Consider the following 19,483-nt stretch of genomic DNA (forward strand, 5'->3'; position numbering starts at 1 on the left):
CATACATGTACATATTTTTACATTTTTCAAATATAAAATATAAGTTTAGAACTAACCATTTTTTTATTTATCCTGTAGAAATAAAATTAATGAATTAAAATGGTATATTTTACACTCTTTTAAAATACTTTTCTTTTCACTTCATTCATTTGTCAGTCTTTTTCAAATTTAGAAACAAATTTTTTGAAATAATCTGTTTTTTAGCCTGTAGAAATAAAATGAATGAATGATGAACAAATGATGAATGAATTCGAAAGAAAAGTATTTTGGAAATGTGTAAAATTTTTAATTCTAGTTAGGAATTAAATTTATATTTTACACACTTTTAAAATACTTTTCTTTCCCTTTATTCATTTGTCATAAGTGTGTACAAAACATATCAGTCTTTTTCAAATATAGAAATAAAAGTTTTGAAATAACCCCCTTTTTTACTTTCCCTTAATGATTGGTCTCGAATGAAGAATTAATGTTAACATAAAAGAAAACTACAAAATATGGACGATATAAGGTATTTGATCGCCCGACAAGTCTTAGCTTGATTTTCTAGAGGATGTATAAAAAAACCACCTGTTCTTTACCACATTGCAAGGCATATTTTTGTATCATGCAAATTTGAAAGTGAGCAATAGTCCAGTCATCAAAGAAAAAAATGCTACTGAACCTCTAAAAATCTTACGAACAAGCTGAATTTTGGCTAGGAATGTCGATTTTGGGAGACCAAAAAAGATGCAAAAAAGTTTGCCATTCCCACCTCCAGGTTTGTACCTAAAATCTCCCTCATAGGGGGAGAAAACGGAAAATATCGATTTATAAAAATCTGTAGGCTGTAGAACAAAAAAATTTCAAACAAGAAATACTTGTAGCTCTGATAATGGTAAACAAAAATGTTTGTCTCACTTTTTGTGTAACTCTTGTATCAACTCAAAAGAAAAGATTCGATATAGTTCAGAGAAATAAGGAAAAAATATCCTGTTGGTGACACAACCCCCTCCAGGCCAAAACCAAATTTTTTGAGTAGTATGGACATCTATAATAATAACCTATATGTTTCCTGCAGCCGATTTTGATGATATACGTAGTTATAAACAAATGAAGATCAAAAAACGGTAAGTTTTCGCTTTTTTCGTCTATTATCAAAAAGTTCATCATTTTAAACGAATTTGAGAGTAAGAAACTCATAAATCGTATAAAAAACTTCAATATAACTTTCGCTGAATATGTCTATCCTTATTGGTTTCTTAGAAAATTGCAAAATAATTCATAAATTTTGAGTTTTTATAAATATTCATAAATAACTTATGTAAAAATTAACTTAGAACCTTCTTATAACACGGAATGCTGAGGCGTCTGGTGCTTAAATTATACCCTAAATTTCAAAGCAATTGGTCAAATAGTTTAAACGTTATTTAATTGTTTATCCCAAATTAATTTAATTTGCAACACTATAAGTCAGAAAACGATGAAGTTACAGTAATACTTTGGATAGTTTATGAAAGAAGAAGATTTACACTATTAATTTAATTTAAAAAAATGGCAAAAAATAATTCTAAATATTGCAAAATTATTTTGCAAGAACATGTGAATTAAAAAAAGAGGGGCTAACTTCGTCCCTAATTGTCCTAGGACAATTGTTTTACTTTCTAAATATGTATAAAAATTCAGTCTTTTTAAATAAGAAAAAATATTTTTTCTACGGGTAACGGTTAAAAAGTTATTCTAATTGTTTATAAGTAAGCAAAAAATCTACATGTTTTTGCAACATCATTTTACACTATTTAAAATTACTTCTTGTCATTATTTTTAAATTAAGTTAATAGTATAAATGTTCTTCTTTCATAAACTGTCCGAAGTATTATTGTAACCTCATAATTTTCTGACTTATAGTGTAGTGTTGTAAAAAAAATGAATTTGAGATAAACAAATTAAATAACTGTTTGACCAATTGCTTTTAAATTTAAAATATAACTTAAGCACAAGAAGTCTCAGCATTCCGTGTAATAAGAAGGTTCTAACTTAATTTTTACATAAGTTATGAACATTTATAAAATCTCAAAATTTATAACTTATTTTGCAATTTTCTAAGCAACAAATAAGGATAGACATATTCAGCGAACGTCATATAATTGAAGTTTTTGATATGATTTATGAGTATCCTTTTCTCAAATTTGTTTTAGTCCAGAAAGCTACTGCGCATCCGCTAGGAAAAATATTCTAATTCGGATTTTTTGCACAATCTTACTCAAAAAGGACCCCTTTTAACAAATTTGCATGTTGCCAGGACCAAAAGTGGGTCAAAAATTGTTTAAACGTTTTTTTTTGTTCTTTTCCTAAAATTATTATTTTTTGCATGGAACAAAGTTTTTTTTATTTTTTTTTGGATCATTCCAAACAGAAAAGGTCTTTAGTGACATTTCTCTAAAGTTGATAATTTTTGACATATAAACGATTAAAAATTGAAAAATTTAGAAATTGGCCATTTTTAACCCTCAAAAACTATGTGAAAAACTGAAATTTTGAATGTTGCCAAGGTAGGTAGATATTCTTTAAACATTGATTAATGAAATCCCGAAGAGTTTTTTTCAATACAATATTCAAAACTCCTTTGTTTGTTAATTGGTAATCAAGCGTGCGCGACACTATTTTCCACCGACAGTATGGTGCAAATGAAAGGAATAAATTCGTTATTTCGTAAACCGGCGACTTTAAGGAAAAATCCCGAAACAGGTCGATTTTTATTTTTAACTTATGATATTGTGGCATATATGGTATACTAGTGACGTCATCCATCTGGGCGTGATGACGTAATCGATTTTTTGAAATGAGAATAGAGGTCTTGTGCTAGCTCATTTGAAATTCTCTATTCAGTAATATAAACATTTATATAATTATTTATACAGGGTGTCCTTCTACTTCTTTTTTTGTCAAATAATTTAATTTAATAAAACATTTTTGGATACCCTGTATAAATAATTATGTAAATGTTTACATTACTGAATAGAGAATTGAAGAACCTTTCAAATGAGCTACCACACGACCTCTATTCTCATTTAAAAAAATCATCGATTACGTCATCATGCCCAGACGGATGACGTCACTAGTATACGATATATGCCACAATATCATAACTTAAAAATAAAAATCGACCTGTTTCGGGTTTTTTCCGTAAAGTCGTCGGTTTACGAAATAACGAATTTATTCCTTTCATTTGCGCCATACTGTATACACATGCAACGATGGAAAATAGTGTGGCGCACGCGTGATTAGAAATTAAGAAACAAAGGAGTTTTGAATACTTTATTGCAAAAAACTCTTAGGGATTTCATCAATCGATGTTAAAGAATATCTACCTGCCTTGGCAACATTCAAATTTTAAGTTTTTCACATAGTTTTTGAAGGTTAAAAATGGCCGATTTCGCAATTTTTCAATTTTTAATCGCTTATATGTCAAAAACTATCAACTTTAGAGAAAAGTCACCAAAGACCTTTTCTGTTTGGAATGATCCAAAAAATCTAAAAAAACTTTGTTCCATACAAAAAATATAATTTTAGGAAAAAAACAAAAAAAAAACGTTTAAAAAATTTTTGACCCACTTTTGGTCCTGGCAACATGCAAATTTGTTAAAAGAAGTCCTTTTTGAGTAAGATTGTGCAAAAAATCCGAATCGGAATATTTTTCCTAGCGGATGCGCAGTGGCTTTCTGGACTATTTAGAATGCTTCACTTTTTAGTAATAGACAAAAAAGCGAAAATTTACCGTTTTTTGATCTTAATTTGTTTATAACTGGGTATATAGTCAAAATCGGCTGCAGGAAACATATAGGTTATTAATATAGATGTCCATACTACTCAAAAAATTTGGTTTCGGCCTGGAGGGGGATGTGTCACGAGAACAATCTTATTTCTCTGGACTAATATCTTTAGATCGCAGTGTCCTAATGACTAAAATAAAAATGCGTTTTAAAGCTAAAGGTTAAACACCACACTCTTCAGCAATCCAAACATAAATTAGGTTCTATAAGCTAATTAGCTGGTTGTGAAACAAAGGGCGCCTATTGGCTTGGTGAGAACTTCTTCAGTAACAAGACCACTTTCACCGCTTCTCAGGTCATCTGGCCAGTTCCTTTTGAGTCTCCGATTGGCAAGATGTTCTATTAGAGGTTGATTTTATTTTTATTTAGCGTATGGCTCTATCACAGTTTTTGTATAAAAATAAAGATCACAATACATTAAAAAATAATAATAATTAATTTTTATAAACGAAAATTTAGTTGATAAATATATTGAATCGATTCATTGGTCGCCATTAAAAAATCGGACCAATTGCCACTGTACGATCTGATGGGGCATTCCTCCACCCAATGCTTAACCGTTTGTCTTTCAGCACCGCAATCGCAATTTGGAGAAGGTATTTTTCCCCATCTAAAAAGTGAGTCAGAGCACCTACCACAGTTGGTTCTAATTCTATTTAGTGTAGCCCAGATCCGTCTTGGTTGATTGAAGCCCTCTGGCTTGCTTGTAATACATGGCATATTTCGGATGTCAGGTGGAGCATTCTTCTCCCATTCTATTAGAGATTGAAGTAGGGGGTTACTGTGCGATTCCAGTCCTTCATGGTGCTTCGTGCTATATTTTTAGTAATCACATTCTGAATGAACGGGATTCTGAGGTCTTCGTTAGGTTTGACACATACCAGGGGCATCAGTTATTAAAGTTCGCAGTATTTTCGATTGATTTCTTTGAATTATGGTTGTATTTGACTTGCACGCACATTCCCAGAGTTTTATTCCAGATGAGTTTTATGACAGCTTTGTAGACAAAGAACAGCTTTTTAGAAGAATAACTACGTTATGAACGTAGTGAGTTCACAGTGGTATCTCGTACTATTAAAGATGGCTTGTATAAAATAATCATAAAATTGAATCACTAATTAGTTCAAAATTATTTTCTGCCAATATCTTGTATAAGCTTGTTTTGACAAGAAGAGTGTTTATCAACCTTCGATAAGGTTATTAAACTCAACTCGGAAATGCAGATAAAAGCATATAGTGACTTCCATAAAATGACCACCTTAAAATAGATTTTATATATAATTTACAGGTGGTTTTAAGATAAACTGGAACTACCTAAACTTCCTTGATTAACTTACTCCTCTCCCTCCTCCTCGTAATGGGATTGGCCGCGTGACCACAGGGAAATGATATAAAAATGATAAACGCTTCCCAGAGTCTCACAACTCATTCGTTATTCATCAACTGTAGCGTTCAGAAGAACTTGGTTATTGTTATCGTCAGTGATAAAGCGAAGTCATAAATTAATCAATCTTAAAAGAAAATAATTATAACTAGTGCAGGTGCAGACGTATAATTATTACAAAATTTCATCATGATGAAATGTACAGCATGTGAAGCAGAAAAAAAACAATGCGACAAGTGTCTAATACAGTCCGGGGAAAACAAAGGAAACTGGATTCCATTCAACTCTACATCTTGGGACACCTACGAAGACTTTAAAAAGTGGCAGCATGAATATGACAGACGTCGTGTTGAGTGCCAGGAATGCGGGAAGATCATGGGAAGAACTTGTATTTACAAGCATATGTATAATGTTCATCATATCTATAACTTCGAGGTAAAATTTGTGAAAAATAACGTAGAAAAGAAAGAAGAAAAGAAGGAATGAATTAAAAAAGTATTTTGAAAGTGTGTAAAATATTTAATTCCTACTTAGGAATTAATTTTATTTAACCACTTTTAAAATATTTTTTTCCGATGCATCAATTTGTCGTAAGTGTGTATAAAACATATCAGTCTTTTTTAAATGTAGAAATTAAAATTTTAAACTAACCATTTTTTTTCCTGTACAAATAAAATGAGTGAATTGAAAAGGAAAGTATTTTGAAATTGTGTAAAATATTTAATTCCTATAGTTTTAGTTAGAAATTAAATATATTCTATACACTCTTTTAAAATATTTTCATTTCAATTCATTAGTTTGTAATAAATGTGTACAATACATATCAGTCTTTTTCAAATATAAAAATAAACGTTTTGAAATAACCATCTTGTTTTATTTATCCTGTAGAAATAAAATGAATTGAAAAGAAAAGTATTTTGAAAGTGTGTAAAATGTTTAATTCCTTATTAGAAATTACTTTGTATTTTACACACGTTTAAAATACATTTCTTTTCAATTGATTCATTTGCCATAAGTGTTAACATACAAGAAAAGTCAAAAAAATATCAGCGTCGAAGTCACGTAGGATATTAGATTTCCCGCCAAGTCGTAGCTTGTTTTTCCCGCGTTGTACTACAAGGGTGCGTCCAAGGTGCGCGCTGGTTTTTGGAGTCAGTGCCGAGTTCACCAAGTGCACCTGCGCGCTGGTAACTGCATACAGAGGTTTATTCGCACACACACTTTGAAAATCAACGTGCATCTTGGACGTACCCTACACAAGGTCGCGCATTTTTGCATCATGCACATTTAAAGGTAGGTGAGGTGACCATAGTCCAGTCGTTAGAGACAAAAATACCACTGAATCTCTAAAAATTATACGAACAAGCTGAATTTTGGCTAGGAATATCAATTTTGAGACCCCTCAAAAGTTTGCCACTCCTACTACCTTGTCTCTACTCCTACTACTGGCTTGTCTCTAAAGCGCTGGTTTCCTCGAAAGCGGTGCCGACAAACTGAGACCGTAACACTGCGATGAATGACGTCATAAAAAACTGTACCATGCAAAATAATAGCGGTGGTTTCCAAGGATGCGTTGGAAGCCACCGCTTGCTGAGTTTGCACATTCCATTGGCGCAGTGAAGACCTTGCATTTTTCACCGTAATCTGACGTAATTCGTCGCAGTGCTACGGTTGCAGCTTGTCGGTGCCGCTTTCGAGGAAACCAGTGCTTTAAACCCCCATCATAGGGGGAGAAAAAGGAAAATATCGATTCAAGTACCAAGAATCTGTAGACAGTAGAGCAAAAAAGTTTTAACCATGAAATATGGCTGATATAATTTTGAACAAAAATATTTATTACCACTTTTTGTGTAGTCGACTTAGTTGTGAAGACTTTGATTTTCAATGTCAGTTAGATGCGAAATAAATTTTTAAATAAAATTTGTATCAACTCGACGGTAAAAATTGGATATCTTTTGGTCAGAGTATGCTATCGACAAAAAACAAAATGCATTTTAAAGGTAAAGAGTACAAGTATCGTATGCAGTTTTTTCATTTTGCCGCAAATGAAGTCAGTTTCCACAAAGGTTTTAAATATACAAACATTGCACGATTTTTGACATTTTTTTACGATTCTCATGAGGTTATTAAAATTTATCACTTCCATTGACCGGTCGCGGTGGAATTTCGGTGATTAGAGCTTCCACAGTGACCGGTCAATGGATTATTGATCTCATGAGAATTGTTAAAAATGTCAAAATCACGAAACGTTTATTTGCTTATGCCTATTTAAAATAGCTCTATAAAAACGGACTTCACTTGCGGCAAACATTGCATACGAAGGCTACACTCTTCACCTTTAAAACGCATTTTTAATTTTGTCGTATGATCCTATGGTAATATGATTTTGTCCTCTGATCAAAAGATATCAAATTTTTACCGACGAGTTGATATAAATTTTGTTTAACAATTGATCTGGTGCGTGTAACTAACATTTAAAAGCGCCGGTCGCTTTACTCGTAAACGTTGTTCATTTAAGCACAAAAAGTGATGATACATTTTTTGTTCAAAATTATAGCTACATTTATTGTTTGTAACTTTTTTTTCTATGGTCTACAGATTCTTTGAATCCCGCGGGGGTAAGAAAACTTTTTTGCAGTTTTTTGGGGTTCCAACATGGCCATTCTCTAAATGTTTGTGCCTTGGGCTGTCAGTTTAATGTGTGTGTAGGAACCAAACATAACGCAAGTTATTTTTGTTCACGATTACAAACAGTTATACAAAAAATATAGTAAAGACGACAATGTTAGAACAATTACGGAGACATAAACAAATCCATCCCCTTTTGGTCGTATCACCATGTATATAGCTCACTTATATTGCCGTCTGTAATGTCAATAAAACATCCTATCACGTCGCCAACTTGATATTTGATTCCGAAGGGCTCAAATGTTCCAGCATGATATTTTTTCATCTAATAAAGAAGTATCATTAATTTTTTTAAGATAGTCGTATACAGAATACATTCTGTGTAAGAAACTTCTTCATATCTATTTCGTACATTTCTTAAAAACATTTTCGTATTATAAAAAGTTTTGTGAATACTGTATTCGCTCTGTGCATGACTAACGCGACACCTAGCGCCTTCGCCTGCTATTTTGGAGATCACAACAATTTGAGGTTAAGCATATGATAAATACATTTATTGTGAAGTTGCAAATTATTAATAATTAGTTTTTTAAGGATACTTTTCCAATATATGTGTTAAGGTTCAAGTTGATTCTCAGTTAAAGTTGACTATTCCTAGTTCGAGTCAACTCCAACTGAAACGAGCAGTAAGAGTTGATTTGAAAAATTTAATTCAACTTTTACTAGTTGAAGTAGACTAGTAGACTCTTCCTAACTCTCGTTAGTAAAAGTAGACCGCGGGAAAAATTTAATCAACTCTTACTAGTTTAAGTTGACTATTCCTGGATCGATTCAGTAAATGTAGATTATACGAGTATAATCTTACGTGCTTTTTGATGAGTGTGCGTCTCTTTGTATTGACCTTTTCAACTACTTATCACGATATCCAGTAACATTTAATTTCTAGAATCGGTTGTTTGGCTGAATCAACTTTTACTAAATGGCATTGGGAAGAGTTTACTTTTTTTAGTTGGAGTCTACTTTTACTAGTAAATGTTAAATAAAAATCTTCATTTTATATTATAATTAACTTTTACTAAAACCACCTGTTTAAGTTGACTCGAACTAGGAATAGTGTAACGGTTCACGTTACGAAATTAGCTCTTTAATTATTTTTATAATTATTTTCTCTTGATCGCTTAATTAAATTTCTCTAATTTGCTCGTAATTCCCATTTACAACTATTATTTTCTTTTATATCTTAAAAATATTTATTTTAGGACACCATACCTCAACACACTAAAAACTACCTGTTAGTTTCGTGGGTTGGTAGCGGTGGATATTACTTCGTGTTCTGAGGTCGTCCTTGTGACAGACGTAAGGAACGGGAGCTTTCACTTTTGGTTGGAGATTCGACTAGTATAGGGCTTTTCATTCACAGTCATTTGTTTCGAGCTTCTGTCATGTGTCACATAATATTAATATATCTACGTCATACGTTATTGGTATATACCAATGATACATACCAAAGACGTATGCCGTAGATATATTAATATTATGTGACACATGACAGAAACTCGAAACAAATGACAATCGATGAAAAGCCCTATGGATGGCGTGTGAAATCAAATTTAGAGGTTAGACCTCGTTTTATAGTTCAAATACGTGAATTTTGAATTATGGATCACCAAACTTATCTAGGAGTGTTTGGGAAGAAACAAGGAATTAATCCAATGGGGTTTTCAGCATAACATCATCGTATTACACGGTAAATAGCAATATCTGTTTTTTTTATATTAATAGTTTTTATAACAACAACCTGTTGTCACTCTGTTTCAAGGTGACATAATATATAATCTTTCTGATGTGTGTGGTGTGTAAATTTATTCAGTGAATTGTTCTTTTAATTATTCTACTATCTATAAGTACATCTTTTAATTATTCCCATATCTATAGATAATATTCATTCAGAGAAAATTCTAATAGTTTTAATTTTTTTGGTTATACTAAAGTCACTTCCAATATCACTCAGTATCCTATAATAATTATTTTAAAGAAATCATATTTATTCTGTATTTAAATCCTAAATCCACATGTCTGTAATGAGAACTCTCACATAAACTTTGTCAAGGGCAAGTAGTTCAGTAAGTAGAGGTTTCTTTTTGTGTGTTTTTTTTTACATTACTATCTATCCAAAAAAAACACTTTCCTACTTTTTCTTCTTTCTTTCTTTGATTGGTCGTACACATAAGAAATTGAAGTAAACGGGAATTTTGTGTTTTTAGCCATCCATGTGAAAACTTTAAAACACCTCGAAACACCGAGAGGCCAATCTCCAACCATAAGTAACAAGCTTATGAAGTGTTCCAGCTCCATTTTCGTCTGGACACTTGGGCCTACAGGAGGCATGATTTGGCACCATCCTAGTGCTCATTTTCGAGGATGCAGCAGCAAGTGTTGTGCTTTGAGTAACTATTGGTTTATATTTCAGACATTACTTTTTCAGATTTAGATTATCTTTGTTTTTTTATATGACATATATTTGTATATTAATGTATTAGGTTCCCAAACTATTGTATCTATGGTAAGTTACTTGTGTACACAAGGTAATCAGGCCTAGAAAATTAGGGTTTTATACTTTATTATTGGTTTGATATTTATTTTGTAATATTACTTGCTTGTTTCCCAAATATTTTATTGTTTATTCGCTTTATTCCATTCGTTCGGTTAATTCGTCGTTTAGGGATGTATCCTAACTTTATTTCTGTAACTTTTATTCATTAATTTTGATTAATTCATTTAGTATTTTCTCTTAGTTAGGCTTATGCCTATTTATTTATATTATTTTCATCTTTGTCGGTTTTAATTTAGTTGTACGTAGCAAGCGTACTATAACCATTTGGTAAAGAAGTCCCATGTGAGTTGTACCTTATATGTAAGTAAGAGGTATGTAATTTTGTAACAGGTAACCTTATTGTAGTTATCTCAAATATAACTTTTGTATAACTTATGTCATTTTAGAGTCACATGATATGCACTTTGTGTAACTCAGAGATTGTTAAAAATCTAGTGGTTATTTTTTAATAAATGTTTATTTATTTTGCATATCATTTCTTATTATTCCTTATATTTACATTTACTTATAGTATATTTATTATATTTAATATTTGACAGCAGTGTAAGATACCTGGGAGAGTGATCGAAGATCATTTTCTTGGCGCCCATGATTTGTTAGTTTTATTTAATTTGTTCTTTTTTAGCAATTATTCTCCTTTATTTATTTTCAGAACATTATTCTTATTTTATTATTTCACCGTTTAGTCATCATTACTATCTACTTAGAGCTACTGTTCTTCGACAGGCATGCAAACGAGCCGTATCCATCCTTGAGTGTCAAGTTGTTTTCTTGCATCTCTTGCTAGCCAGTCCATTTAGTTTGCCTCTGTCTCTTGCCACTTCTACTTCTATCCCTTTTAATTCCTCTTTCTTCAGTACTGCTGCAAAGTAGTATTTTTTCTTTCTTCAATTACACTATCTTCTCATTATTATTCCATTAGTGTTCATCTAGTTAGTATCTTTTCCTTACTTCTGTTGGAGTATATCCTTGTCTTTACTTTCACTCCAACAGAAGTTCCTTTTATTTTGTTTCAATAGTGAACTCCAACTGGATAATCAATTTGAACTGTGACATATGTATAAAATGGATCTAGTATTAAGAAACGAGTTTCTAAAAATTCACCACAATTAATCTTTTCAATCCCAAAAGGAACAAAAAGGGAAAAATCTATCCTCGTTTTTAAACTAGGCTGAGTAATTCAAATTTATCGCGCTGTAATGTTTGTTTGTAATTGGTCCAATCGCAGGCAAATTTACTCCACTAAATTATGAAGACATTATTAACATTTATGAAATTTTAACACTATTGCCGTTTAAAATTCTAGGTTAGCTAAATTATATCGGCGTTTATTGTGTTTTCTGAGTTATTCCTTTAATTCTTAGACTGCATTTATATAAAAAAAACTTTTGTTTTTAAAACTATTTAGCGAATTGTTATTAGTCTTATGTAAGATGTCCGATACTAATTACTGGATTACCGTCGAAGACCGACATGGTCAACCAAAAAAGAAGATGAATCTGGTGATTTTTATAGTGACATCATTTGGTGTGAATCTGTCTTTTAAATTTACTCCACCTAGTGTAAATCTTTTCTTTAAGTTTCAGCGTCACGTCAGGGTCACATCCCACCATGGTCACGCACAGAGCGAATAACAATAATGAACATAATTAGTAAAAATTAATGTTTTTTACTTACATTATATCCATCAAACGCCCATGTATTTTCGTCTGAGCCAAGCATACATCCTGGAGCACAATCTGCTTTTGCCCAACCAACTCTCATTGGTCCAGCTGTCAAGATCTCAAACTCGAAGTACCATTTTCCTGAACCAACGGCGTAGTTTTTCTCAGCCCTAAAATTCATTTTACAGTAAATAATACATTTTTTAAATAAAACAGAAAATCAAGAATGCACAAAACTGTATAAACGAAAGAAAGATAAACGGATCTCTGAATAAGTTTAACTGCAATTTGACATCAAAAGACTTGTGGAATAACGCAAAAGATACAAAACATTAAGTTGTGAGATAAAAAGGGATGAAACTGTAGAGGTGGGAAATTTAGCGGTAGAAACCTATAAATTTACATTATATTGCTTGGAAATTGCTTGAAAATAACTCATATAATAATATTTGAGTTATCCTCCCACTCAAAAAGGTGCGGAACATTGTTTAAATAATCAAAATGTCAAAAAATGAAGGAAAAATCAGATTTTTTTCTTCGTTTTTTGATTATAACATTAAAAGTATTCATTTCCGAGAAAAGTTGCACGGACATAAAAGTTGTGTAATTAAATTTTCTACATTATAGGATTGGTTAAAAATCTTAAAAATTGTCACCCTTGTTACAAAATAGTAATAATTGCGAAAAAACCATAAAAAAATAAGTATTCGCATTTTACGTTTTTCTACCATTTATGCTAGACTTAAGACCTTCATCTTTTACCCAGAAAAACTTTATGACATAATAAAACAATACTCTAAAAATTTCGTTAAGATCGGTTGAATATATTTTGCAAAATAAATTTTGCAATCCAGCTCTCGCAAAAAAATTCATTTTTTCAAAATGATGCAGGACTGAAAATAAAGCAGACAGCAAGTTGATTTTTTTTTACATACAGAAGAATACTGTTACATTTCATTTGCAATCTGCAAAATTAAAATCGGTTAACTACCACGGCGTCAGGAATTTTTTTAAATAAACATTATTTTTTTGTGCTACGCGCAGGACAGCGGATACGTTTGCTCTGATTAGGCATTCCAATGACATTTCATAATGATTGATACATTTTAATTTTTAGTAAATTTCTATATAAATAAATTTGTTTATTGCAAAATAAAAACACATACTCTGTCCTTTGAAATAACACTTTTTAGCAAAAACTTTCTTTGTTCATATATTTTATCTTAGAGAATAAAAGTTTATTATTTTTAAACATATGCAATTGTTTAAACAATATTTCACAAACAATAATCAATTTAGCTTGAAATTTGTCGAATTAAAATATTAAAATACAACAAAATATAGAATAAGAAAATAATATATTAGACAAATATTGGAAGAAACTTTGGTGGAAATCAACTTATGTGAATCGAACACCGCTGTCCTGCGCGTAGCACCAAAAATTAATGTTTATTTAAAAAAATTCCTGACGCCGTGGTAGTTATACAATTTTAATTTTGTAAATGGTAAATAAAAGGTACAGTATTCTTCTATATGTAAAAAAAATTTCAACTTGCTATCTGTTTTATTTTCAGTCCTGCAACATTTTGAAAAAATGAATTGTTTTTGCGAAACCTGGATTGCAAAATTTATTTTGCAAAATATATTGAACCGGTCTTAATGAAATTTACAGCATTGTTTTATTATATCATAAAGTTTTTCTGGGTAAAATATGAAAGTCCTAAGTGTAGCATAAATGGTAGAAAAACGTAAAATGCGAATACTTGTTTTTTTTTATGTTTTTTCCGCAATTATTGCTATTCTGCAACAAGGGTGACACTTTTTAAAACTTTTAACCAATTCTATATTGTAGGAAATTTAATTACGCAACTTTTATGTTAGTACAACTTTTCTCGGAAGTGAATACTTTTACAGTAATAATCAAAAAACGAAGAAAGAAATCGAATTTTTCCCTGCCTGAAGTTCAAAATAAACCCTTCTTTCAGTGCGAGATAGTTTATCGAATTCTCTCTAGCGCATTAAGTTGGAAGTAACAGAAGAAAAGGTACGTCCGTAATTATTATACTTAGAAAATTATGTATTCTCTGGCGGGTAGTTGCATATTAAAGCGACTTCTACTTAAGGATGTAATAAACAGACCAAGAGGAAGACCAAAAATAATATAGAAAGACCAATTACTAGAGGATATATCAAATATGGAAATTATAAATTGGAAAGAAAAGATTCAGGACCGAATAGAGTGAAAAACGATAGTAGATAAAGCAAAAAAATATAAAAACTTTGAAAAATAGCCTAAAGGATATATGGGGACTAATCCTGTAATTTACCTGTAAGTTCTGAATTCCACATGTCTCGTCCTACTCAAATCGGCTAACAAAGTTTCCTGTTGCTCTCCTGTCGGTGGATCTAGGTTGTAACCATACACCAAAAGGGTTCTTACTGTTTCCGAGGCTGTATCTCTATTGGCTTTCTTTATGGCATCGTCCACTTTTCCATAGGGAACCAGATGAGGACTTCTGAACATATCGGGGTCCTAATAAAAGTATGTTAAACATTTTTAAGGAATTTAAATTTATTAACATATTTTACACATAAATATATCAACAATTAGAATAGGGTCTTGGAATCTTGGAAGTCTTACAGACAAAAGTGTGGAAGTGGATTAGATGCCTTTAAACGAAGGAGGGTACACATGGCTTGTATCCCAGGAACTAAGGAGAATGGGCAGAGGGCAGTGGTGGATTTAGGGGGGGGGCTAGAGGTGCTGTAGCACCGGGCCCCCAGGTTGAAGGGGCCCCCAGAAGACCTACACATTTGTCTAAAATTACGTATTTGGCATTCTGACGCGCCGTCGTACTTACTCTACCAAACTCCTCTTATTTATTGTAAAAATTACTTCGAAATTATTGTTGTATTGACAATTTCATATAATCTTTTTTCTGAGAGAAAAGGAAAGGAACACCCGATAATCACCCTTTTATGACATGAGATAAATGGCAACAGATTAGCAGGTATACTTTTACATCTCCTTTTCGGAAATCTTACAATACAATGCTTTTAAATCGCTCTGAAAGTTAAAGGTGTTTGACAAAAATACATGTCTTTCAATGGATGCCATAAAGTTAAGAAATGAAATATAAAATATACCTACTTTACCCTTTAAGCTTAACAACAAGTAAAGCTTTTGTTTACAACCAAGTAAAGTACCTGAAGAACGTCAAAGACGACGACAATTAGTAATTCATACCTACTTGTGTTGGCGTTAGCTTTTAGTCATTTATCATTAGATTGTGAATCGTGAGTTGATGCTGGTGAATTTTATTTATTCGGTTCGGATTAATTTTTAGTTCTAGTGTTTGTGAGTGCTAATTAATATTGTTTAAATACATTACGTTTTTACGCTTGTAACTACCTATAATGTCACTTAAGCAGCATAAAAGCGGAGCCGCTAAGCGAAAGGTGAGTTTATTTACTTAATTTATATTAGCGCAACTTTTAGCCTAATCAAATAAAAAAACATAATTTAATTCCGAACAGTTTTTGTCCTTTTTTAAAACAAAGTTTGGGCAAAATAAAAATATATTTTTGAAAAAGGATACGCTTCAGATGGCGGCACAATTATTTCAACAAGGAAAAGCAGGTAAATTTTTCTTATAAACTGGTTTTTTAAACTTTAGCCTAAATTAATGATTACATAGAGGTTTTTACAATTTTTCTTTAAACACCTAATGAGACAACCTTTAATTTGAGACTTTGTAAGTTCGTTTTCATGCGTAATTTATTTAAATAATTAACAATAAACACTGAATAATTGGTTTTTAAAAATAGGGTAATAGTCGGTAATACACACAGAAAAATGCTTTTACAGCCTTGCAAGTTGCAATAAGCACGAAAAGTTGTCTTATGTTTTACATGTATTGAAATTTTATTTGATTGGTATATTTAAAGCGAGAACAGATTAGTTTCGTTATCGATCTGCTCTATTGAGAATGACGTATTGGGGGAGATTGATTTTGAAAGTGTCATAAAAGCATTTGTTGAAAATAAACAAAGAAAAAAAGCGTTACCTTGTCTTAGCCTTGTATCTTCTGCATAATTTTAAATGTACTGAAGTTTATATTGTTTTAATTTTTAAAGTGCCTTGTCAAAAAAGAGGTGGGGGCCCTCTATAAGAATTAGCACCGGGCCCACTAATGAATAAATCCGTCCCTGGCAGAGGGCGAAAGAACTAGGTGAATGATACAAATTGTGGTATGTAGGAAAAAGTAACACTAGGAATATAGTTGGTATAATTACTGATAGTGAAATGAAAGATAACATAGAAGTTATAAGAACGAGTGCTACTCAAACAGTGGGAAAGAATGAAAGAAAAGCATCATATGATCAATTAGAAGACATACTGAGTGATATTTCATTCAAGACCAAGGCCAGTCCAAGACGAGATATGAAGCAATTGATAGGGACTAGGTTTTTTTAACTAGAAATGAAGCTGTAGATAATATACTATTACGTATAAAAGTTGATTAAATAGCTTCAAAAGAAAAAGAAAAAGAAAAAAATAAACAAAAAAAAGAATGTGTGTGTACTTTGTACGCACGTAAGAAGATATTCTTCCATTATATAGGTAATTTCAACGAGGTAAATATACTTAACAGGTTATTTGTATTTTATTTAAAAATTAAACTAACTTTCTTATGTACACTTTCAAAAAATTTTTATTAAAACCAAAAATAAAAAAAAAAGTATGAATCGCCCAGGATTCGAACCCGCGTCATTCCAATCAGAGAGCTATCGCCCTTCCGACTACACCAGCGAGGTCCTTCTAATTGACATGTAAGTTTCGGATATAATTACACAACACATAAAATGTTATGCCTACATAATATGTTATTATTTTACTACAGAGAAACACAAATCCAAAAACACAAGAATTATAATAAATAATACATTTACTAAAAACACTAATATATTCTTTTCATGACTTATTTGCACGGATACAGATACATAAATACCAATCTTGAAAGATTAGCAAGGAACTACATACTGTCTGTGTGCGCAGGCGCGCAGATTTATGTACAATTTTACCCTCAATCGAATCGCGCCTAAAGAAGAATATCTTCAAAAAAATTAATATTTAGATTTAAGAAAAAATCTTTTTTAACAATTAATTCTTATACTGTAATATTACGTAAGTAAATTTATTGTATACAAAAAAGGTATTCTAACTTACCACAAATAGTCTGGTTAATAAGTCCAGGCCATTATGAATGATTGTGGAATTATGAAAAAAGTACCTAGGATGCATGCAGTAGAATTAGGGTAGGATGTATGAAGTCGAAGGAAGCTAGTGGTGTGCTGTGTGACAGAAACATTCCAATGAAGCTGAAGGCTGAAAGACAAATTCTATAAAACAGCCATATGACCGCCTATGATGTACGGAACTAAATGTTGGACAGTTAAAAAGAAAGAGGAACAACGAATGCATGTGGCGGAAATGAGAATGCTTAAAAAGATGACTGAAGTGACAAAAAACGAAAAAATTAATAATGAGTAAGTATATTAGAAGTCTAGAGGTGGCACCAATTGTTGCTAAAATGAGAGAGTATAGGTTAAGATGGTTTGGTCATGTTCAAAGGTCGAGACGTTAATCACCCAACAAGAAGAATTACTGACCTGTACGTTCCTGAAAGGAGTAGGAGAGAAAGACCAAAAAAGACCTGAAGGGAGACGCTAGGCAGAACATATCGGTAAAGGGGATTGATATTGATCCGACCCAAGATAGAAATTTTTGGACAAGTGTGATTAGAGAAGCCAGCTACACATATGAATAAAGACAAAGAGAATGATGATGACACATATATCAACTGAAAATTAGCATCAAGAGAACAATTAACGAAATGTAGATAGAGTTGTAAGTAAATAAAAATTATCAAACTCACCTCATTCAGTCCATACGTCCAGCCGTTCTGAATTCGTTCTTTCGCCCAAAGATTATGTGTATTTTCAGCCAATTGGTCGACCAACTCCTCCAACTTTGCCGTCAAAGTTATGGCACTGAGATCTAAAGGAGCTGGTTTGTATCCGTTAGCTTGGAGAAAAGGCTCGTTGGGGAGTCGAATGGTCTTTATTCTCGATGGTGGTTTGTCCATTGTGATGTAGTAACCCAAAGCGATGATGGTTCTAAATGAAAGAAGGAAATAATTAGAAGTTACCAACAGTATATCAATAATGAAATATATAAATACTAGACTGTTCAATAAGTTTTGAGGTTCAATAAGAGAGGGCGTTGCTATTAGCCTAAATGTATTTTGTTATCTTGATACACTCTTCATAATATGAACGTATGTGAAGTGTCATTTCAATCTGCCAATTCATTTTTTGTTTAGAAGCCATTTTTTGTACAAAACACGTAAGATTCTGCTAGCGGCATTTTCCAATGTAAATAAATAATTGTATTTTGTTTATTTCACTCGGCAATTTCTAAAGTGTTAAATAGGAACATGAGATTACAGAGAAAACGATTTAAAAATAAGGACACGATTTATCCAAGTCAACTTGGACTGTGTAAATAAACATTTAGATTTTGTTTATTCTCATTCGAAAAATTTTAAGAAGCGAATTAAAATCTTATACAGAATAAAAAAAAAGATACTAAAAAAATATTAAACTAAATTAAATTAAATTGCACAGTTCTACTTACTTTAAAGTTTGAACGGCCAACTGTGTATCATATTTCCGTTCAGCGGCCGGCAGTTTGTCGAAAGACACTAAACACGGGTGGATCAACCTCATATCGTCTCTGTAATCCCCCCACTGACATCCGGCCTCGATTTTGTTCATAGCCCACATTTCGTGGATATTCTCCGCCAATTTATCCCTGATGGACTCGATGTAAGGCGGTAGGCTCACCATGGAAGTATCGACGGGTTTCGGCACGAAAGCTGTGTCGTCTTCAACGTACAGTGGTCCCGCGATGACGTTCTTTGTCATGTTGCCGAAGTAGAAGCACGGCTCAAGCAACAGGACCTGCTGGGGTAACAGGCTCTCTACCAGAGGGGAAAAATCTTCCGGAGGGTAGTATTTTAGTTTACCGTGGTCTCCTCCGAGTAAAAAGCGGCAACTGCAACGATTTGATTAGTTATATTCAACTATTCTTGTTAAGTACGAAATAGATTACCTGAGTTTGGAAGAACAACTGATTACTGGGAAGAACATGCCATCTAGATTAAAATTGCGAAAGTTTCCTTTGATTGGCACTCCGTTAAATGTAAAATTGATCATGGGGATTGTTAAATCTAAGGCACATCCAACAACATCACCTAAAAAGAAAGGAAAACAGTTAATATCTTTCATTACCAACATTTAACAATATGAAAAAGCTTTT

At 32.1% G+C, this 19,483-nt stretch overlaps 1 protein-coding gene across 7 annotated transcripts in view; it reads right to left on the reverse strand.

Annotated features, from left to right (window-relative positions):
* The window catches only part of LOC126891831 (ryanodine receptor), a 285,318-nt gene that overhangs the window by 215,356 nt on the left and 50,479 nt on the right, over positions 1 to 19,483 (reverse strand). For 4 of the 7 annotated variants that reach the window (XM_050661137.1, XM_050661140.1, XM_050661138.1 and 1 more), the window contains 5 exons: positions 19,277 to 19,418; positions 18,800 to 19,219; positions 18,039 to 18,279; positions 14,427 to 14,632; positions 12,113 to 12,269 (listed from right to left, as the gene is read on the reverse strand). In XM_050661137.1, the coding sequence (XP_050517094.1) occupies positions 12,113 to 12,269; positions 14,427 to 14,632; positions 18,039 to 18,279; positions 18,800 to 19,219; positions 19,277 to 19,418 (1,166 nt within the window). Of the gene's footprint in view, positions 1 to 8,046; positions 8,147 to 12,112; positions 12,270 to 14,426; positions 14,633 to 18,038; positions 18,280 to 18,799; positions 19,220 to 19,276; positions 19,419 to 19,483 lie in introns of all 7 variants that reach the window. The other 3 variants (XM_050661136.1, XM_050661142.1, XM_050661141.1) reach the window with 1 other exon arrangement.

The sequence above is a fragment of the Diabrotica virgifera genome, chromosome 9 (genome assembly GCF_917563875.1).
Source record: "Diabrotica virgifera virgifera chromosome 9, PGI_DIABVI_V3a".
Lineage (NCBI taxonomy): Eukaryota > Metazoa > Arthropoda > Insecta > Coleoptera > Chrysomelidae > Diabrotica > Diabrotica virgifera.